The 24,830-nt window shown below is 33.4% G+C and overlaps 1 protein-coding gene across 1 annotated transcript; it reads left to right on the top strand.

The window, feature by feature from the left end:
- Window positions 1-11,261: 11,261 nt before the first annotated feature.
- LOC134240393 (uncharacterized) lies at window positions 11,262-24,207 on the top strand. Its single transcript, XM_062722487.1, has 5 exons — window positions 11,262-11,514; window positions 14,134-14,385; window positions 15,210-15,446; window positions 19,255-19,367; window positions 22,900-24,207. The coding sequence occupies exons 1-5, from the start codon at window positions 11,262-11,264 to the stop codon at window positions 24,205-24,207; spliced, it is 2,163 nt and encodes a 720-aa protein (XP_062578471.1).
- The last annotated feature ends 623 nt before the right edge of the window (window positions 24,208-24,830 follow it).

Here is a 24,830-nt window from a genome sequence, read left to right as displayed (position 1 = left end):
ATACAATTAATTCGTTCTCTGTGTATGCTGTACGCACAAAATTCTTGTGCATCACCTGCCAATCAAAATCCCATGACGCTAGGTGACCTTGAAAGTCTGTTTACGCGGAAAGAATTTCTCTTGTGATTTGAAACAATCTTATGGTCAGTTCCGAGTTCACACCTGTTCAAAAATATATTGGGTCTCTGCCGGTGGGCTTGGGGCGCCATATATTTATCACACCTCTAAAATTCTTTAGCTCTGACCACAGCAAGTGTATACATGTAACACACTCAACTGATATGCGAAATTCATCTTCCAGGTTTCACTACAACAACATTTATAAACTTACAATCATGTATTTGTTTATTTATTTATCCTTTTTCAGACACAAATAAGAATGTATCCCGTAGATTAAGATTAAAAAAACATAACATAAATTTGCAGACTTCTGATAAAGTTTTAACTAGCTGATTCGTATCGCTTTTTAGAAGGGGGGCGGTTAAAAATCGCTAAATATCTATATGATTTCTCAAACCGTTTATTTATTTTCACACAATATATTTCAGAATTAAGTAATATTCGTACTGAAGTTAGCACATGTCATTTCCCAAAAATTCGGCTGTGATTTTTGTATTCAGCGTGTTTACTAAGTTTATCACTATTTTAATTAATGGAATTATTCAGATTATTATCTCTGCCTGTTCAGTGGATTTTCGAGTTTACCGCTTTTTAATATTTATCTCCATATTTTACATAATTACAGATTTTTAGTGTTAGTCTAACTGCAATAATCCTCATCTGAACCTGTCCAATGATTCGCCGAGTATCAAAAAGCAGAATTAATGTGCGAGTCTGATACTTTTTTTTTTTTAAATTTAATCTACACACAGTAAATGTACATTTAATTTCTTACAAAATAATTAATTCACTTAGTATAATCACGCATCTGATATGTAATACGTAGGGAAAAACGATCTTTTATCAACGATTTAATTGAACACAGTTAAAATCAAAATCGAAAGTAGCGACAATCAAGTAATTCATTTATGAAAGCTTGTTTCCTCACTTTTTATGACTAATATAATTAGTATTTAACTTGAAACGTGACTGTATATTTTTTTTGCCGAACACGAGTACGTTGTTATTAAGTTTTAAGGCATCTTATTAGTTTAATTATCTGTATGCGATAAATTACCAATATTGATTTATGGAAAAAGTACAACAAATATTTCGAAAGAAAGTTGATTTAATTTTATTAAATAAAGGCAATGAGAATGTTTAAAATATTTATCATCAGAACTGTGACACACCGTGTTACACGGTGCACAGAAACGCTGACTTCAAAGACGCCGACAAGGTTCGAGGTCCACGCTAAAGCGTGGACTTGCGGTCCACGGGGCCCCTTGTTTTTTTGCGGAAAACTCGTGGCCTGTACTGTACGTGAATCCCTTTAATCAAAGGATACTTTGATTGATTGATTGTATATTGTTTAACGCCGAGTCGGCAATTTTTCAGCCATATTTCGGCGGAAAAGGATACTTTGAAGCAAGTTCAATTAAAATTGCTTTAGTGGTTCTTGAAAAGAATATAAAATGTTAAAAGTTAACAACAACAACGACAACCACAGACAACGGACAAATTTGATCAGAAAAGCTCACGTGAACCTTCGGCTCAGATGAGCTAAAGGGTTGAGATTAACTCCCAAAAAATCGAAATAACCTGAAGGATATCTTTATAGTTTTAATAATCAGGCCGTTCATCTGTTGATGTAAGAAATGCACCAAAAACTTAAATCACAACTGGATACGAAGTGAGGCGATTCCTTCTTTGATATGCGTCAATGGCTAGTGCTTGACTGTGATTTTTATGACTAACATTATAAAATTAGACCTTGCAATATTTTCATAAACAACTATAATAGATGAAACTGAATATAATGTTTTGTTTATTCCTATTACTTTCTTCGTGAATTTTTTAAATCAGTATACTATAGAAAAAAATTGTAATACTATAGAACCCATAGCTACCAGCACTAATGCTCGTGCCCCTCAATTTAAACATCTGATGACTTTTCTCCTAAGAACAATTCGTTATTGATAGAGCCCCAAACTACAAAACATACAAGGATTGTCCCAAAAAGCTATAGAAAATGTTTATATTTTTTTAAACATGCAACCAATACTAACAAAATTTTGCATAGACATAATATATTTAATGTTCTTTATAATTATGAATTTTGAAATATATATATATATTTTATATATTAATAATATTAGGACAGTTGACATGAAAGCCGAAAAGGCATGTCTGCGCACTAAATAAAATTCGGAATAATTATCGCATATAACTATTACATTAATTTTGCTTTTATTTATGTAGTACTATGTAATACATTAAATTAAAATTTAAATCACTGAAACCAGAATCAAAATCTTAATAATATGTCAAAATTTCATATAAATTGCTTCAGAAACAGACGATTGGTGTCATGAGTTTCATAGTATCGTTGAAATTGAGTTTGATGAAAATGACGTCAAACGCGTAACCGGCGCACAGAGATGTAAACAATTGGCTTGGATATGGTTTATATACATCAGAGACGGAAAAAAAGAGTATTAAAGTGACATTATACACCAAATTTCAATAACGAAATATTGATTGATTGTATATTGTTTAAAGTCCCTCTTGAGAATTTTTCATCATATGGAGACGTCACCGTATGACGGTGAAGGGCTTCATATTTAGACCTATACTCGGCACCCAAGGCCATTGAGCAGTGTGGGTTCTTTATCGTGCCTTCGCCTACCGTGACACGGGACCTGCGTTTTTAAGGTCATATCCGAAAGACCCTTGACTTTCACTTCTAGTGCCGAGCGCTTGGCGAAGGAACAGTCACTACCTTTGTTTACGTCTTAGGTATGACGCGGCACCGCGAAGAGAATTGAACCCGGGCCTCCAAACGCTCTACCACTAGGCTACCGTGACCAGTCAATACAGAAATATTATTTACATGGCGAGATATCCAATGAGAGTTTTTCCTCTATACCGAAAAAGGTTACGGCATGTAAGAAGTAGAGTTATGTTTGTTAAACGCAGAAATTTGGTTACAATCTTGATCGTGAACAACGTCAAACGATGTTTAGTCTCTGTTGCTTACAATGTAAAGAAATTTTTCGACTAATTTCGACTGAAATTTGAATGTGGTTTAAAAAAAAACAAAAAACAAAAAACAAAATCAAACAGACATTAGTGAATTTAAATAAGTCCCTTATTCAAGAATGGTCTTTCACTTTAAAAAATATACTGAATGCTAATAGACGCGAGTGAAGCAGACAAAAAGATCATGAGGTTATAATAGACGTAATTTACGCTTCAATGCTTTTGTACGCCTGTATGCCTGTGTTAAAATCTTTCTTTATTTTTACACAAGTATCTTATTAGATGTGATAACATCATAAAAGATAACATCATAAAATGAATGATCATAAAATATTACTTATTGCTATGACAAAGAAAGAAATTTAATTAAACAAAAGGAAAACTAAACTGTTTTCCCTGTCTTCGACTTTTAAGACAACCCTCGAATTTGATTGCATTTGAATACTGACAACGAAATTTTGTTTGCGACGACTTTACTTTGCGATTCACCAGGGATAAACTAGTTCGTGGCGATTAATTTTTGCGACCAATTGCCTTTTTGCATATTCTTTAAATAGGCAAATATACCATAAGGGCCGGTTCGCGTCGAGAAATATTCGCGATGACGAGGCTCTAGGAAACTTTGCGAATATTTCTCCCACACAAATAAAAGTTGGTTAACTTTACAGTATATGATTTGAATATATGATTTGAATATATAATTGCCCCACCCACCCCCCCTAAACTGAAATTGTTTCCTACGTGTCCCGGGCCTTTCCCATACTATTATAAATATTTTTTAAAAAATGCAATGAAAAATTAAGTGGGCCACATTTTCGTATTAATATTGATATTTCATTATGTAATAAAAACAATATATCAACTCTTTAGTCATGCGCCTGACCCGAAGTAAACATAAGGCTTACCGTAAGGCCAGATCCGCCCAAAACCCAGATGACTCGGTAGCTGCACTTGAAGACAATAGCTCAGAGGGAATTTAGAAGGGCTCATTACAGATATATTGATGAGATTGTCTGCAGCGACCTCCACAGCAATCTAAAACGATTCTGGTCTTACCTCAAGGGTTAAAGAAAGAACTCACAAGGTATTACACGTCTCAAAAAAGGATGATGGTTTGCTATACAGTGAAAAAGACTCCGAGCCAGAGAAACTCAACAACCAATTCCACTTTATGTATAACAATAATAACACCAGCAGCATTCCAGAGAATGGTCCTTGTCCCTCTTTGGACATGCATCGTATGTTAATAAATGGAGTCTACACCCTCCTAAAAAACATCAAAGTCAACAAAGTTTCTAGCCTTGACGAGATACCAGCTAAGCTACTACATGACCACGATAATCAATTTGAAGGAATATGGACATCTATTTCCTAATCTTCTATAGACATAGGAAAGATTCCAGACGACTGGCGATGGGCAAGTGTTGTTCCATTTTTCAAGAAATGGGACAAACATTTAGCTTCGAACTATCGACCTGTACCTTTAACATCTATCCCTTATAAACTTCTGAAACACATTATACATAGCCATTGCAAGTTATGGACATCTAAATAAGAATTCCATTCTCTCAGACAGTCAACATGGATTCTGCTTTAAGCGTTCCTGTGAAACTCAGTTGGTGTGTACCATAAACAGTCTAGCCCAGAATCTATTAGGAAAAGGTCAAGTAGACAATATCCAGCTTGACTTTTCAAAAGCCTTTCATAAGGTCCCACACCAGCAGTTAGATCATAAGCTAAACTACTACAGGGTGCGAGGCACCACATTCCGATGGATTATAGACTTCATAAAAAATAAAGAAAAAAAAAAACAGCCAGCATTTCTAGAGCGTCATACTTCCACAACTGCACTTGTGGTTTCAGGAGTGCCAAAAGGGACAGTCCTTGGACCTTTACTGTTTGACGCTGTCAGATACTCGCCCGTTTTGCAGCTGACTTTCTCTTATGCAGACCCATTTAAAATAAGGATGGTGCAGTTACCTTACAGAAAAATCTTGATTCTCTGAGCAGATGGGAGGAGGACTGGCAGATGGCATTCCATACAGTAAAATGATAGTAATACAGATTACCAACAAGCAGACACCGATCACTGCTTCAAACTCTATACATGGGTTCCCCTAGATATGATTGATTCCAGCAAATGCATGAACCTAGGAGATACCATCCGTAAAGATCTACGAGGGGACAACCACATAAATGACATTACTCCCAAAAAGAAGTAGGCTTCATCAGGCGGAATATGAGGGGATGTCGACCAATCCAGAATATACCTGTGCAGCATGGGAACTCTCAAGCATGCTCTGTTGGCTTTTCCTGTGGATATGTACCTGACATTCAGTGACAGAGGGACTAAAGACATCTACATGTACCGTCTACTACACACCCGGATTGATGCACATCGATATTCCTTCTTTCTGAGAACAATTCTAGACTTGAACCACTTACCATCTGTAGTTGCCCCATCACCGACGTTAAAGTCCTTCTGGACACAGTTGGACTCATACATATGTATACGAGGTGACAGCTGCCCACAAACACTAGCTAAGTCTGCCAGTTTTAAACTTTTTTTACATAGTGCCCTGATCGGATTTTTAGCCTTGTCTGTCGCGTGTCACGGTCCGAGTACAACGCTCTAGTTTAAGTAAACTCGTATGGAAGGAGAAAAAGAAGTCTGTATATGTAATTTTCTTTTTTTTACCATATTTTCTTCGCTTTTTATTCGCGAAAGTCTGCAGGTGAAATATGTTATCTGAAATTTCAACACACACAAAAATTCCGTTTCATTTTTAACAGTTGCCCAGTCTTTGCATGTGTCTATAACTACATTTTTTAATGTGATACTGTTCATTTTCCTCCCACTTAAGCGTACTGTACACAAAACAAAACGTACCGTTCACAAAGCGTTCCGTACCATTCACAAAACGAAACGAACCATAACATGCAAGTGGTGTAGTAGCACGGTTTAGGGCCTTTAAAAATAATTGATTCTACATAAGAACATGTATAATTAATTGAACTGACGTTAGTTAATTTTGTTTAGCGGATAAAACTGTGCACAGAGTAAAATTCCTTGCATGTATCCATTCATGCAAGATATTTACTTTTATATTGATGTATCTTTTATCCGAGAACAATATTGTCATATCAATTCCATGCGGACACAATTTTCTGCATGATCAGTTATTTATTCAGAAAATATGTTGTACTTTGAAAAAAGGAAATACTGGATCCATATAATTTTCCTATAATTAACAACATTTTTTTTCGAATGCATATAAGATATAATTAAGAGCAAGCATATTCTATTAATTGAGAATATTATCGATTTCTTTTTTCTGCCTAAATTTATTTACAGACACCACATTAAATATATACTCGCATAAAATAAGAAATGATGGTGATTATATTTTTTTTTACTCTTGGTCTATTTAATATGCATCATTTTAATGACAGAAAAACCGTGGTATCCTACGTATTTAGAATTTCTCTGTCCATTGTTCTTGGATAAAGAAATACTTGCTCTTTACTACAATGAACGAAAGTTTTAAAATGCATAATGTCTTAATAAGTACATTTTATATATATACATGCCATATGCACATGTAAGTAAAATTGTGGAGGACATGATTACTTTTTCTCCATTTCATAAGTTGGTATCCCAAAAGAGATTGTACAAAGACATAAAAATGAAAGAAAGACGTATTTAAAGGAATTGAAACAGACAGGGGAGTCTGTGCTTTACAGAGAAAGATCACACGACAGTGTAGATCACGTGACATGGCTCTGGAGAAACGGAAAAAACGCGAGACCTGACATCGTGATATCCTGTATAGGCCTCTATCCACACTGGGACATTTACATCATCGACAACAAAGCCTACAGAAAACCAAGTAAGTAGAGAAATAATGATCAAATAACTTAACTCTCATAAAGTTCTGGACTATGAATAGGTTACATATCACGTTTAAGGTAGATTTTATGTAAAACTATATGTAACACAAGTTTCAAGGTGATGTTAAATAATCATTGCCGAAGCCTTATCAAAGCAAGCTTAATTAAGCTTTATACAACATGTAATGTCTTTTCAAAATAAAAAAAAAAACACATGTATAAACAATAAAATGTTACAATGTTGCGGTAGGGGTGTATGTGATCTATTTTGGATATATAAGATGGATTTCTTAATGTCTATATTTACTTAAACACTATTTCAGACATTATTATATGATCAAACTGTTCTAGTAATTTTTTTCGTCCCATAAAACAAATTAATAGAAGAGGCAAGAAATATGCAAATATAGATAAACAACAAAGAGAAGTTATTGATGAAAGAAACAATCTAACATTTTTCAATTCAATTTTTTATTTTAAAAGACATACGTCTTATAGCATAAATACAACATATATATTAAAAGAAAATTTTCGAAAATGGGCGGTCAGTCCTTGTAAACCCATAAATAAATTATATATATATATATATAGAGAGAGAGAGAGAGAGAGAGAGAAAGCACAGAGAAATTCACTTTTTTACAAGGATACTCACTTCCGCCCCAGCCCGGGGTTGAACTCTCGACCTACGGAATCTGTCTCCTAGCAGTGCAGGAACAGCGCGTTAGACCGCTCGGCTATCTAGGCAAGTTAAAAAACTTGCTTTCGATGCCGATGGAATTCTCACAACGCTGTCCTACACTACACGGTCATTGAGAATGGAAGTGAAATACAGTTATTTGGACATTAGTTTTTTAGAGGATTGTTACCAATACATGTTGTGATGAAGTTAATTTTCTTTATAAAGCACAAATTACAACAACTCTGAAACTAATATAACTGCCCTAAGTGAAGAAATATTAATATAAAAAGCACAGAGAAATTCACTTTTACAAGGATACTCACTTCCGCCCCAGCCCGGGGTTGAACTCTCGACCTACGGAATCTGTCTCCTAGCAGTGCAAGAACAGCGCGTTAGACCGCTCGGCTATCTAGGCAAGTTAAAAAACTTGTTTTCGATGCCGATGGAATTCTCACAACGCTGCCCTACACTACACGGTCATTGAGAATGGAAGTGAGATATAGTTATTTGGTTATTAGTTTTTTAGAGGATTGTTACCAATACATGTTGTGATGATATTAATTTTATTTATAAAGCAAAAATTACAACAACTCTGAAACTAATATAACTGGAAGTGAGTATCCTTGTAAAAGTGAATTTCTCTGTGCTTTCTATATTAATATATCTTCACTTAGGGCAGTTATATTACTTTCAGATTAACATAATATTTAGGAATGTCAAAATATTGATTTTTCTTAGTCGAACATTCGATTGCATTATTCGAACGATAATCGACTATTCGGAGCCTTTTTATAGCAGTTTTTTGAAAGCTTATTTATACTGACACGCAAAAGAAACGCAACAAGGAGTAATCTACAAATGTTTGAATTTTTGAATTATCTAATGATTTTTTAAAAAGAATACAGTAAAGCTAAACTCACTTTTCAGAGGATCAGAGATTTGATAGAAATGTTAAATGTTTATCTATTAACTTAACTATGAAACATATGGCTTTTAAAACATCCCCCTCCCAGCCACTCAATTACAACGTGCAAGACTGTCCTAAACAACATTACCTGCTTAATTTCTAGGATACAATAGGTTAATCAATATCGAGATCTGAGCGAAGGAATTATTCTTTACTATTTTTAAATGCCTGTTTTTCAAATGATTAGGTAGAATTTTCTCTAACTAAGCGCATTGTAGTAACCTTGGACATCCGGTCCAAAGACTATCATTTATAAATATATAATGTAAGACCCCGTTGAGACGTAATGTAGTGTATTTTTGCATCATCAACTCTCCATCGCTTTTACTTTGTGATTTTCTAGCTAGAGCAATGGAAATGCGCACTTAAGCCATTTTCAAGAAGCTTTAGCATCGTTACGGGAAACTAAAGGAGATTTTATTTTTTGAAATATTGCTGCATTACTTAAGCTGAACAGAACAAACCCTTAAAACTCCATAATATTGCCAGCTGTTTTGTGAAACATGCAATTTTTGATTTCTGTTATGCAGACTCAAACTTGACTTCCGGTTATGGTATGAAAATCGTTCCACCTTTAAATTACCGCTATTTACCAATTTGATGATTTAAGGGGACGAAGGATGTATGGCCATGTGACTCAGTTTAATTACGTCATAATATCTTATAAAATATGCACATAACCAGATTGAAACCAGAGTATTTGGGGAAAAAAATGACTGTTTGTTTGAGTTCACCATCTTGTATAAAAATATCTAAAAACATTCAAACTTTCTCGCAAATATTTTCAAATTACGGAATAGATTGATCCACTCTTCTATTTCCCTACACTGCGCGTCCAACTAGTCGCTGACGTCATAGTGGATCTTAGTACAGTAAGATTATATATACAAGGTAAAACACGGGTAGTATAAAATTATAATATCATAAAAACGGGTCATGATCAGTACATTGTTGGATATTTTATGAATTACAGAACACAAAAAATATTTTTTACATGGTTGTTGACGGAAATATATTATAGTTATGTCTTACTTAGCTTATTTCGCAAATGTGTGACGTCATAGTAAGGTTTTCCCGTACTCGAGAAATGTAAAATGACACGTTTTTCTCATGCGTTTGTCATGTTTACTATGCCCTGTGCAATATTGAGCTCAGTTTCACCAATCGATATTTTTACAGTTAATAAATAACATGACGAACTTGCATTTCAACGTAATTTTTCAAATATTGAATGATAGGATTTTTTGCAAATTCAATTTTTTTTTTGTCGTTTAAGTTGTCTTGTAATGTACGTAATTTTCCGTCTCCAGATGCGGTGTGACAAAAGAATCTTGCTTTTTCGAATTTGTAACCCTATTCATACTCTGAAATATTTTAAAAGACACATGTTCGCTGACATATTTTATCTATGCTGAAAAAATTCCATTATGGACCGAGTAATGGGCCCAGAAATACTAAGAATCAAAACTTCACTTAGACACTGTGGGACATAGTATTTGTCACCCAATATCTCAGAAATAAATCTAGAAACCTATTTATATATCTGCTTTAAGGTATGTGGGACATACTAAATAAGAAATATACAAAATATGAAAAAAAATTGAATGACAGGTATTTTTTCAGCTAAAAGTCCTTCATCCCCTTAATATTTTTACTTTACATAATCATTTCACCCTATAGTAGGGTGTTGCGTTTCTTTTGCGTGTCAGTATATTCAAATAAATTGGAAAATTGAAAAAATTGAAATGGGGAATTGTAAACACACGCTCCACAACTTCGATGAAAATATTAAATACTGTTTGTTCAATTGATGCTTGCCCAAGCTATATATATCAAAGTGTCTTATATGTAAGATTATTGTGTTAATAATTATCGAACATTAAAACTTCATGGCTATGCAAATATTGTGTGTTCCTAAGCATTTGAAATTCTTAGCTTTTATAAGTATAATTAATAAATAGAATTGCTATATAAGTCAATTAAATAATTTTCCAGTGTATTGTAGCATAATTTACTATGTATAATAACAAAAAGATCAGTGATTTAGAATTGATTATCGTTGTTTTTATTTAATGTATTTTTCATATGTACAATGTAGAAAATTATTTATATACTGTGACTGTGTTTGAGCTCTTATTCGTATTAAGACATACAATATACAGCTGTATAGTTTGAGAAAGGACCTTTTTCAATTTTAATGTGAAAGGTTCATTATCGCCCTTTTTTCTTGCATTTATTTAATATTCGAATGTCGTTTCATTATTCGATCGCCGGTCCATTCGACTGACAGTCGAATAGTCGACTATTCGTTGACATCCCTATTTTAATTGTGTTACTTCAGATCAGTATCACCAATACAGTCCTGCTGTAAGATGTCTCCTGTACAGTATTCTGTTGGTGGATCAGTATACTCTTGATGTCAGTAAGGAGTCCCACAAAGAAGTACTGGACAAACTCAGGGAAAGATATTTCACAGAATTACCTATATATGATAAAATCAGTGTGAAAAACATTCCTGACGGAATAACTGAAAAGCGGAACAACAACGTAATATTTAAATCAGATGACATCAGACATGACGTCATGTATGCGTTTGTGACGGAGTGTCTGGTTCAAGGAAGTGATCTGAAGTTTTTCATGACCACGGCGTCACGTGACGTGATCTCAGAATACTGCCGGTCCTGGGGTTATGAGAGGAGTGAGGGAGAGAGATGTCTGTATATACCGGAGAGACCGGATGGGATGTACGACCTCTTCATAGAGAAACTACAGCTGGATATCATCATACATTGTACTATGTCTGATAAGAATATCCATAATCAGATCAAAAGTTATTGTAAGTCACAGGAACTTGTTTCGGAAATACATGTTACTCATAGTACTACAGTTAAATAATAACACAAGATATCTAATTCCTAATTATCCACCCTCCTCAGAGAAAGTGCACTGGAAAATGTTAATCATGATTGTCTTCTATGATAATTTATATACACAGCCATCGGTAGTTTGCATATCTTTATTACACTATAACAAATACCAATTTGCACATACAGTTTTATGGTTGAGTTCGCATTTTGCACTCGGTGAGCAGAGTTTTGACGCTTTTTACGAAGACAAAAAATAAAGACAACAAAGCCATATATGGTTGTGTAGATAAATTACCGGAGAGGACATAGGTATAAACAGTTTGCCACTGCCTTTCCTCTGAGAGTGTAAATGAGCGCGATTCCAGGGGAAGGGGTACTCTGTGTAATTTAGAGTAAGATACCTAGTGTTATTATTATACAAGGTGGGTAAAAATTTACTTCCAAAACAAGTGCCTGTGTTGTAAGTATATAAATTAGAAATTTTATTCATTGGAAAGTTCTGAAATATTTACAACACAAAAGGATATATATTTATTCAAAGAATTCCTTCCTTAACTTATTGCCTTTCAAATCCAAATTAACCACAATTATGCGAATCTTCATTCCTTATGAAATGCAAAAGTGCATGTAACATAAGTAAAGGATAAGTAATTTACGGCATTGTTTCTAAATAGACGTTGATTACAATGGTATTTTCTCTTTTTTAAACCATATATAAGTTAAGAGGGGTATATTCAAATCATATTATCCGTCTGTCTGTCCGTCCATCTGATTTTGTCCGGACCATTACTCAAAAACTATAAAAAAAAAAAAAGATTTGTCTGAAAATTTGTACACATATTATTCACCTTAATTGTGTACACCTGGTATTGTCATACTGATTGAATGATTATTTTGCATTTTACGGTTTTTTTTTTCATTTTTATTTTGTGGTTTTGTGCAGACCGTTTCTCAAAAACTGATACAAGGATTTATCTAAAAAATTGTACACTTATTACTCACCGTATGACGATGTGAACCTGGAATTTTCAACTTCATTTGTTAATTTTCTTCTTTTCAACCTTATTTGTTAATTTTCGTTTTAGATACATAAAGTATTGGTGAATTGGTACCTTCTTTGAAAAACCAAGAGGGGTGTATTTGTCCCTATTGGGTTGTCTTAGTAAAAAAAATCACATTAAAACACATGAAGTAAACATTTAGGACCACAATTACTCTGGTAATAAAAAAACTAAAATTATTCTGATGGGATTTTAAGACTGCAACGTATCAATGTTGTTATATAATTGGATAAACGAGGGGTTATCAAAAAGTTCGTGTACATAGGCTATAAAACTAGTACTATGTAGTCTATGCATTCAAAATTTATATGGTTCATAAAACAACACCAAATAAAGAAATGTTGAAAATTGTAGCCTGATACATTAATAATATGCCAAAGTATCATAAAGTGAAAACGACATTATATGATCATCCGGCGCTGTCGTCGTTTATTTTCATGACGTCCGATAACGTCATTGTTTTTTCAATGTCCTCTCATATCCCATACACTTTTTTGATGAGATTCCCTGAAGCTGAGTAAGGACTTAAACCCGCCTTGTTAATATGACTATTCAATGTAATGAACAGTGGCCTTTAATGAATGTATAATATGCAGATGGAGTAATATTGGGAGAGACCTGCGCATGATTGTGCCGGCATATTTTGCTTTTGGGAGTTCAGTATATACAACACATGATCAACGTCATATTTGACGGGATTGATTTTGCACACCTTGACTGCAAATCGACATGAACTGTGCATCTTTTTACTCTCCGAATCTATTTTGACATTAAAAGACAAGTACTCTGGATGCATATTATTTCTCTATAGCCAGTTTCAACATATTTTAGGTCTATACTTGTTTTTTCAGGGGCAAAACTTTATAGAATGTTGGAAACGGAAACCCCTCCCCCTTTTTAGGACTTTTCAAGGCCTCGTTTGTTTGGACATTCCATGTAAATTAATGATAAAATTTCATAGAACTTCCAGAATGAAGTGAAAATTTCATATTTTATAAAACTATTGTGTCCCTACACATACCTGAATTAACGGGATTTTTGAATGTCAAATAATCATTTATCAAAAGAGTTTTTCTCAGTTACACATAGGTCGAAAAAACGTCGTTTTAGAAGTTGCGCCGCCTGGACATACCAATGCTTACAAAAACATTACTAATTTATTAAAAATTACATTCATGATTTGTGGTTTATTCTTTGGATAGAAAAGATGATGCTAACTAGATATTTCAAAATTCATTGATGTACCTTAAGCGGGTTTATTTTTATGGCGCTAGTCCACGAAATGTTTGATAACCCCTCGTACAAAGCTATTATCAAATCAACATAAAATATTGACTTTCATCTGTTTCTTCGTCTACAAAACCAAATTCAGTAAATAATGATACGAAATATAAACAACAAAATAAATATTATATATATATATATATATATATATATATATATATATATATATATATATATATATATATATATATATATATATATATATATATATATATATATAAGTACGATAGATATTTTTTTAAGTAAAAATACCCGAAGAGGTAATGAAATGGGACATAGATGCAAGGAAAAGGTTTGTCGAAATTTCCAAGCAAGGAAGTAAGAACATGTGCAGAGCTAGAGGTATGATTGTGGGCTGTGCAGGCGCAGGTAAAACAACTCTTCTTAGACAGCTTCAAAGAACACAAAAAAGCGACTGTCCAAGTTCAACTGAGACAACCATTGGTCTTGAAATCCACGAAGATCTGTTTGAAGTAAAAGATGACACCTTAATAGGTAAATAATTCTACAGCCTTGAGAGAAATTTGTCAATGATAGATCATACTGAGAACTCTACCCACATTGGGCTAACAAAATGATTTTTATGAAAATACATAATTGATTGAGTGTATATTGATTATTTATTTGATTGTATTATGTTAAATATTCCTCTCGAGAGTTTCACTCATTTGGAGACGTCACCGTATGCCGCTGAAGGGCTTCAAATTTTGACCTGTACTTGGCACTCAGGGTAATTGGGCAGTGAGGGCTCTTTATCGTGCCAGCGCCTACCGTGACACGAGACCTACGTTGTTAAGGTCATATCCGAAAGACCTGTCGCTTCTAGTGCTGAGCGCTTTATATAATAAGGAACAGTCACTACCTATGTTTAATAATGTCTGAGGTATGACGCAGCGCCGTGAGCTAGAATCGAAGCCGGGCCTTTCTAATCATAAAGCGACCACTCTACCACAAAGCTACCGTGTGCTGTTCAAAATCACTCTTGAGAATTTTCACTCATATAGAGACGCAAACACATGCCGGTGGGTAGCTGCAAATTATGTCCTATGTTCGGCACTCCGGAATCTTTTTTCTGCCAACACCGACACGGGACCTCGTTTTATGATATTTCATCTGAAGGACTTGTCTCCACCTCTTACAGTTGGATTCAAACCCGCAACGTAAGGATTGACTCCTTGCTTTGCGACTCTAACAAACACTCTAACCACTGCGCCACGTGGGCGACTATAATATATGAACACATGCTGCTACTGGTTTCAGTTCTTTTTACTTGTATTGAATCTTGAGGTATATTGACATATCATTTCAACTTCATTCAGACTTGAATTCCAAAACGGAAAACAAGGAAGATGGAAGTCAAGACAAACAGATCATAAGCATGACGGACTTCGCTGGTCAAGTAGCGTATTACGCCTGTCATCAGATTTACCTCTCAAGAAGAGCGTTTTATCTGGTTGTTATGGACATGTCTAAAAGACTTGATGAAGTAGTTCACACACAAGATACTGATCGACACTACCCAAAAGGATCTTTATTTCATGGCTGGGCTTACAAAGGTAAACTCTAACTGTAAATCTAAAAACATGTGTTCTTCTTTCAATTGTTTGATGAAATACAAAGACAACAGAAAGAGCCAATGCTCATCATTCCATTCAAACAATAGAAATATAAAGAAGAAGGTATGGTTTAAGGTGTCCTAAAAATTCAATATTCATAAAAAGCTATGAAATTGGTTAGAACAATAGCTGAGTAGATGAATATGATAAATCATTTAAGAACGTGGCTCAAAGGATGGCCTTTCTAGAAATTTGACGTCATTAATTTAGCATTTCTAAGTTTAATGCAGAAAAACCTCAATATGACCCATTTCTGTGTTAATTTTCCTTAAGAACATTGTGTTTACCACCGTCGCCCACTTTAAGTTTTGGATATATTATGTAAACTGCAAAAAAAAAATCACAGCAGAAAATCATTCCGGACGACGCTGGCAGAGTATGTTTTCTGAAAGAAAATTTCACTGAAAATTGATGTCTTCTGCAACTTTTTAAGAAAGTACGGGAAAATGCACAAGTTAATGGTGTCACAATTAGCATTTAGGTCATATAAAAAAGATTTGTGTATTCGTACTGCAAGGAATTCCTTTCATTCAGAAAGAAGGAATTTTAATTTTTTTTTTCACTTTTATATTTTAGAAATATATAGGGCTTTATTTGCCTTTAAACTGTGCTTGTTCTTATTAGGAAAAGAGAAATTAATCAGTTTCCTTAAAATGATATGAAATAGAGATAACGGACAGTATTCAAGCTCAAAAGTCCATTAATTAAAACAAATTAGGAACAAAACAAACACGAACCTCTTAATCAACAGAAGTGGGATTAGATGCAATGGAGGAGTGAGCATCCCCTGCAATCCTTTTGTCCTGTCCTTCGTTTCATGATCGGAATACCATTAAGGAGGCTCATTACACCACTTTTTGATGACATACTACACAAAAAAATAAACCTCCATTGTGTCGACCGGTTTGCTCAGGGGACGAGATGTATAGGTACCTTTATAATATGACCCTGACCTTTAAAACGCTTTAAAAATAGATGAAACATGCGGTGTTGTAAACAGTGAAAACAAAGTAACGGATTCATTATGCATTTTCCAAGAAAAATTGCTTTTAGGCAGAAACAAAAGAAAGCAATAGTCAAATCTTCGCCAAACAAGTAATGTCAATTTTTTAGCCATGCATGCAGTGAACTCTATCAATCACTGACATGTATGTATGGAGGAAATTCGAGTTAAAATTTACAACCTTGTTGAAATTAAAATTTTATTTAATTGCGCTATTTACTGTGTTGGTGTTAATTTATATATTTGTTTTATTGATTTAAATGTATACTCTGGCAATTTAAAGCTTTATTCTGAATTTTAGATGTAATGTCAAACGTTCCATAGTGTTTTGAGTCTTGGCTAATTAGGAAAGATAACTCTTGAAAGTGGACTTTTTATACCAAATATTTTTAATGGATTTTTCATTTCGTTTAAACTTTCTTCATTCAATTTGACACATGTAATTCATTGAAATACATTCCTTGTTTCTTCAGAACACATTTTGAGATGTAAAATTCTTTACTTTAAATAATTATTTCTCCCTAAATTAGGGTGTTGCGCTTCTTTTGCGTGTCAGTATATAAGCTTGATTCATTTCAGATCATGTTTGCACGTAGAGTATGAAATATCATGAAATATCATGAAGCTTTCTTGTTTGGTAACCATTGAAATAAAGTTTGATAAAATAAGGAAATATCAAAACATGGAAAAAATGTGTCTCACACTTGACAATGGAAAGGCATAGAAAATCAGATAATTATTGAAAGACCAGGTCCCGGGAAAGGATCTAAAGCTAAATTTATGAAAATACATAAGGATTTGAAAGAATAAGGAACGGTTTCAATACAAATCTTGCCCTGTGGTTTTCCAAAAATGAAACTGATGTAAAAAATAAAAACTTATGTATTCTGAATCATTGAAATTCCATGCATAAAAATTCATTTTTCTCACATGCATTTCTAAATGCTAATTGTGAAGTCTTAAATACGTATGTGCAATTTCCTGTATTTTCTTAAAATGTTGCAGAAGACATCAAGTTTCAATGAAATTTTCTATCAGAAAATATTGTCCACAGATATCGCTCACAAAGATTTTGAGGTATATGATTTTCATTGTATTTTGCACTACGTATTACAGTGGGCTACGGCTATTTTTTTAAGGAAAATTCCCCTTCAAATCGGTCATTTTTACTTATGAAATAGAAAAATGCATTGATTTATTGAAGTCATATTTCCAGAATGGTACTCCTTCATGCCATAATTTTTTTTTTATCTTTCTCAGTCATACACTCAACTAAAATTTTTAAAGCTAGTTTCAAAACTTCTTAGAAACATTAAATCTAATCGGCACAATAAAGCTAAACCATACCTTCTTCTTTCCCAAGAAGTCAAAAATGAAAAGGTTGTTAAATTTGCGTCATAGAGTTTCATATAAATAAATTTAGACATTTCACAGATGACTGAAATTTGACATACGTCTAAGTCTATTTCATAATACTGATGTCCCCGCGTGGCACTGTGGTTAGAGCATCTGCTCTAGAGTCGCAAAGGAAGGAGTCAATCCTTACGTCGTGGGTTCGAATCCCACTGTGGGACGTGGATGAGACTGTATTAACCGAGGCCCCATGTCGCAGTAGGTGCTGGCACGAAAAAGATCCCTCAATGCTCGAAGGCTTTGCATGAGTGCCGAGAATAGGACAAACTCCACCGGCAAGTGGTGGCGTCTCCATATGAGTAAAAAAATTCTCGAGAAGGACATTAAACAATAATCAATAAATCAATCAACCAATCAATCATAATACTGAGAACTGGTCTCCAAAGATTAAAAATTTTAGCATCTATTCAATATCAATTTCGAAATTAACTGTTCATTTCGTTCGTTTCATGCGTGAAGCAACTTTATTTTGCCTTTTCCAAGAGAATATTTATATATGTTTGGCTGCATAGACTTACGTTACCTGTCTTTGTTATTTTTAGCAGCACATGGAAACTTTTTATGCGTTAATAATTTAGTAGGAGAATCATGTCAAATTATGGAACATAAAATTTTTTCGGTAAATTATATTTTGAGCATTGAAATACTACATAATGGAAATTGACTTTGTGTATATTGATTAAGCCAATTATTCTATGTTCTGTGATTGAAGATCCGGAGGTATATTTTCCCCTTAACTTGGCATGTACACTAAAGTCAATATAATCTAATGTGGTTAAAAAATAAAGAGTTTCTTTATTTTGGTTTTTATTCAATAAAATCCCAGGCTCCCCCTTAACTGACCAGCTGTCATGCTGTTTTTTATATAAATTTTTCATTCACTTTAAAAATAATATAAAAATTTAGATTGACGGAAATAAAAGAACTCATTTTCAATTTAATACATTTCAGATACAAAGTTTTCAAAGAAAATATTGAACCAAATATTAAATTATGGAATGGTATATACTTTAATCATGATAATGGTACTACATTAGGCGTGAACGATATTTCGCAGAAATTACCTTTTGAACAAATAAGCTTGAGTTAAATTTAGCGCAATTCTCTATGGTCTTTTTATGTACAAATCTGCAAGATATTTGGCGTTGTACTTAAGTTGGCAGAATATTTTTCCCGCCAAAAGGCGATAAATATTAAACACAGCCAAATGTAAAACGTATACGGTACTTTTCATCAGAAATTCTTTATATATATAACGTAAGTTAGGTATATGACATGTATTAATTGATTCTAAAGATTAAAAAATTTAGAACTGTTTGCACTTTTTTCAAGATTATTTCTTGTTCTGGCTGCGATCAATAAAAACGTATTGTGAGGACAGAAACAGACAGGAAGCTATAAACAGTCCAGTTATCATTATTGCCTCTCATCATGACTGTGTAAAAGTACGTATTACATGCACTAGTAAATGAATTTCTTATTGAACTTTCGCCTTACTGATATAAGAGATTTTGCAGATATGTGATGGGTACTCATAAGCATAACAGTCGGGCGGACATCGAGATCAATATACGAAGGTTGATCAAACATTTGGCGTACTAAGTGAAAACTACTTCGAAAAGAGATATGATATAAGGTTTCAGAGATGAAATTTATAAGCATGCCTCTCTTATTTAAATGCTCATCTGCAACAAAATCTATAGCTAGTCGGTCACATGACATGCTCCGTAGACTTCTGATACAGAAACTGAAAGATTTTTCAGATTCATATTTCTTACCACGCTAGGTTTTTTTATATAGCAAAAACAGTCAATTTGTCAGAAATGCCAAATCTCGGCAATAGTATGTGTAGATAAGGATATCCTTTACAGAATGAGCATTGGGACCATCATTGCCCGAGTTCTCTCTGTCTTGGCCCTGGGAGCGTCGTTTATTTATTGTGGATAAAGTATGGATCCCCTCTTTATACCATATTTTTTTGAAGTTTAAAAGTCAAAGATATTTTAGGGATTTGATAATCATGTTTCTTAAGTCATTCAACAATTTTTTAACTGTAAGTTTACCATATTTCATATCGAAGTGCTTAAAAAAGGGACAAATCTCTTTTAGAGATTGCTTTTACTGGGAAACAGAACAAACATAATTTTTAAATATCAACTTTCCTTCACAACAACAATAAATCCAATTTATAATTTAAGACTTAATTTCTGGCAAGTCTTCTGCTTTATTAACACTCTACAGATTCGAATACTACTAAAAATATTTCTCAGATATACGTTTAACTTTAGAGCCGTTCATTGCTCGATTACGACAAAGACAACCATTTTTGGTCATAAGTGATAAAGATTTTGACATTATTCTAACATTATGAGTTAAAAAATATGGATAAAAAATTTTCAGAACATAGAATTTTAAGAGAACATGTGCATGACTATACATGTGCAAAATTTCATTTTGATCTGAATAGTGACTTTGTAAATACCTGTATAGAGATATTTCGCGAACTGTTTTATCACCTGTCGAATGTTCAAGCGCGATGTATAATAATGATTAAAATATATAATACATTTAGCGTCCCTGGTAGCCTTATTGGTTTGCCGCTGGATTCAAGTCCATATAACATTTCTGTTTACCTTGTCCCCACAATCTAGTAACTTTCTAGCCACAATTCCATGAAAAATTTACCTTATCTCATTGTTGCCCTACAGGAGCTACATTTTACTTCTCGAGGTTTATAATTTGCAGAATATCTAAAAATAAAAGATTTCAAACACATAAGTAGGGACGAAGAGGTTGACCAACACTGCTAGTAGTATTTGATTAAACCAGCACATGACTGGACAGAAATGCACAACATGTTCACCCAAAAAAATATTATAAACTAGGAGACTTATTGTTCACAGAACAAAAAGAGGTCTTTACACCTTTTCATAATTTCAAATTTGCTTAATATTTACCTCTTTGAAATAAAATACCATGAAAACGAAACTAGAAGTTGATTAAAGCATAAAAACAAAAATTTCGGAGATTTTGAAATGACCTTGAACTTTGACCTTGAAAAAACTTCAAGGTCAAAGGTAAAGGGTCACATTGTAATTTATCCCATGCCTCTACGACATTTAGTTTCAAATATATGAGGTTTTATAGTTAACACATAGACAATAAGGGGCGATAACTCATATAAAGGGTCATAAGATCCTTTGCACTGAAACTCTAAAGTTGTATCTTAAGACCCTTAAGACATAAGTGAAGGTTTCATGTCTCTGTAGTTTACAGTTTCAAAGGAGTAGCGATAACAAGGTTTTTCGCATAAGGGGCAATAACTTTTAAAAGGGCCAAACTTAGGGGACAAGAATGAAATAGTCAAAAGAGTTTTAAGAGTACAAATTAAAGACAAAAAGAAGAAAGTATATGTTTAAGGACATAAAATCTATTGAAAGAAATTTATTTCTCATATTTGGAATGACGTTGACCTTTGACCTTGATATAAATTTGAAGGTCAAAGGTCGATGAACCTTATGCAGTTGATTTTATATTCTCTACAACTTCTCGTTTTAATTAAAAAAAAAATTACATGAAATTAAGAAACTTTTAGGGGCAGTAATTCATTGAAGGGGTCAAAGAACTTTCACAATTATAAGACTAAAAATCTCCTTAATTAGTTGAAGACATCGGTGAAGGGTTTGTATCTCCACGGTTAACGGTTTTAAAGGAGTAGGGATAGCAAGCTTTACGGTGAAAGGGGCAATAACTGCATAAGGGGTCAAAGATTAAATATGGAGGGTCGTTTTTTTTCGGAATGACTTTTGGTATCCACTGTTATGAGCTATAAAGTTTTTTAATAAGTCTTGCGGTTTCAAAAGTCAGGCAGAAATAAAATAATAGCTACAATGTAGGAAACTTATTGTTCACAGAACAATAATAGGTCTTTTCACCTTCTTTGAATTTCAGATTTGTTTTATATTTGACTCCTTAAAATTAAATTCCATAAAAAAAGAAACCAAAGATTTCTTAAAGCATAGAAAAAATGAAAATTTAAAAAACAATGGAATGACCTTGACCTTTGACCTTAAAAATAATCAAGTTCAAAGATCAAGGGTCACAATGCAATTGACCCCATGCTTCTACGACTTAAATTTTTCAAGTTATAAGGTTTAATAGTAAGTACAAAGAAGTTAAAGGGCAATAACTCATATAAGGGGTCATCAGTTACTTACTCGTACAGTGAAGTTAGGTCTAAAAACCTGAATACATTAGTGAATGTTTGGTGTCTCTACGGTCTACGGTTTCGAAGGAGTAGCGATAACAAGGTTTTTTTGCACAAGGGATAAGGACCTTTGACTTTTACATGAATTTTAAGGTTATTGAATCTTATGCAGTTGGTCCCATGTCTCTACGACGTTTCTGAGTTTTATATTTCTTTCAATGCAAGTTAATTTTTATGACAAGAACAATTCATTTGTCAGAAATGATCAAATTTCGGCAACAGAATGGGTGGAAAGGAATATCCTTTCCAAAACTAAGCATAGCGACCATTAAAACACAAATCTTCTGTCTCGGGAGAGACCTTTATTCAAGGTGGATAGAGAATCGTTGCCTCCTTTTTTATCATGTCTAATATGTTTAAAATCTAAAGTAAACGAAATCTTAGGTATTTAATTATTAGATAATTGTTCAAATATTCAATTATTTTTCAAAGTGTAAATTGGAGTTCTTTGATAGCCAATCGCTTAATTAAAAACAGATATGTATGCAAACTAGCTTTCACTGGGCAAGATCACAAGTATCATCTTTAACCATTTACTTTCCTTCACCAAATTAATCGATCAATCCAATCAGTAATTGACATTATAGGAACTCATTTATCTTAATAAACTGTGTACAAATTATTATATGATACTGCAGAGGGATTTCTAAGATATACAAGAAATGGTACATTCGTTTTTAATTCCATCACATTTATATATAATATTGCAGGAGAAACAACAGATAGACAGTGCTAATTCATTTTATAACAAATTCGAGAAGTGCTTACCAGAAGAACAAACATTGAAAGGTCTTATTTCGAAAACACGTTACTATGAAGTAGAATGTCCTGAGAAAATAAATTTAAATGAACATCAAGCAGAAATGATAGAAAATGTCAGAAAATGTATTGTTCGTACTGCACAAAACCTATCTCACTGGGGTGAAAAAATACCAATAAAATGGACAATGTTTGAGCACTTACTAAGAGAGAACAAGAGGAAGACGATGAAAATCCTAAGCAGAAACGAACTACATAGAAAGAAGGAATTCAAATCTTTAGACGAATTTGAGATATCTGACATGCTTAGATATTTTAAAGAGATAGGTCTTATTATTTATTTTGCAGAAGAAGGTCTAAAGGAAAATATTATCATAGACGTTCAGTGGTTTGTAGATGCATTTAAAAATATCATAACTGATCCGACTCATGTTGAACCCTTTTGCGAAAGGGTCAAGGAATGGGAGATCTTCATGAAAACTGGCAGGATTTCTGATCAAACACTTGTAAAAATATGGGGCGAAAATTCTTTCTATGTTAGTACGAAAGACATAATTATACCCTATATGGAAAAACTTGGCATTCTTGCTATAGTCCGAAAAGAAGAGGATGCTAGAAAGAAGCTTGGAGCAATGAAAATGAGACCTGTTTACTACATTCCTAGCATCAATAAAACCGACTATACGAAAAAATGCAGGGAGATTACTGTACATGTCAACAAAACTCCGGTTTTAGCATTTTCTTTCAAAACGTACATCCCACATTTCTTTTTCTTCAGACTTGTAGCTTTGTGCTTCTCTGTGTGGGATCCATTACGTGAAGACCTACTCTGCAAAAACGTTGCATTTTACAAAGATAAAGGTGGTGACCGAAACATTGCTATCGGAGTAAACAAAACGTCTATTCAGTTGCAAGTGTTTACCCCGGATAAAACAATCCAGCTTACACATGACAAAACTAAAGAAATCAGGGCAACCATCGAAAAAATGATAAATGAAATAACATGCACATTCCATCACCACGTCCTCTATGAAGTTGGATACCCGTGTAAAGATATCGATATCACTGATGAAGATGAAGATTGCTTCTTAAGTGAGAGAGAAGTTGCACAACTGTCAACCAACAAAAGAATTTGCCCAAACAATTTGTCCCGCAAAAATCATGAGAATCACGAAATAGTTCGTGATGATCTGTTGTATTATTGGTACACAGTAAGTAATTTACACAATAAAGTTAAAAAAAAAATTTCGAAATTTTAACAGAATGAATTAACTGCTATTCGCAACTTACCAATGTCTTCTATTTTTTATCTATTATTTCTGATATGATATATTTTCTTTCTATTTGAAAACGTTAATTTTTTTAGGAGAATCGGTGAAGAATCGGAGAAGACCATTATTTCAGTAAAGACAAAACAGACGTAGCGTCTCTAAAATTCAGAAAAGTGGATAACCCTGAACATTCTTCACAGCAACGTACAATTTGTTCGTAGTTATTATTGTCGAATAACAATATGTACATTTTCATTTCCTATTGATTAAAAACTGGAAAATCTTAACATGGTCAGACATGACCCTTCGTTGACTTCTCCTTGGTGAAGACATAGGATTGATATAGGAGTAATAATAATAAAGTATATTTTTTACCTTTGCATAAACATATTTTTTTACATAACCTTTATTTTCAGTACATGTATATACTAGTACTTCATTTGCATTTTATCCTTCTTCATCTCTTGTATTAATACATTTATTGTTTATGAAATTAATTATAGTTTTTAACAAAAGTTTGAAAAAATCATTTTTTTTTTTAAACCATTAAGTATTTTTCAGCCTACTTAATATGTATCTGTTCATAAACAGTTCTTTTAAATTATATATGA

The sequence above is a fragment of the Saccostrea cucullata genome, unplaced genomic scaffold (assembly GCF_032062105.1).
Source record: "Saccostrea cucullata isolate Sc308-1 unplaced genomic scaffold, CSIRO_AGI_Scuc_v1 ctg2786, whole genome shotgun sequence".
NCBI lineage: Eukaryota > Metazoa > Mollusca > Bivalvia > Ostreida > Ostreidae > Saccostrea > Saccostrea cuccullata.
The sequence above is the reverse complement of the archived record's forward strand: the minus strand, read 5'-3'. Positions and strand labels throughout refer to the sequence as shown.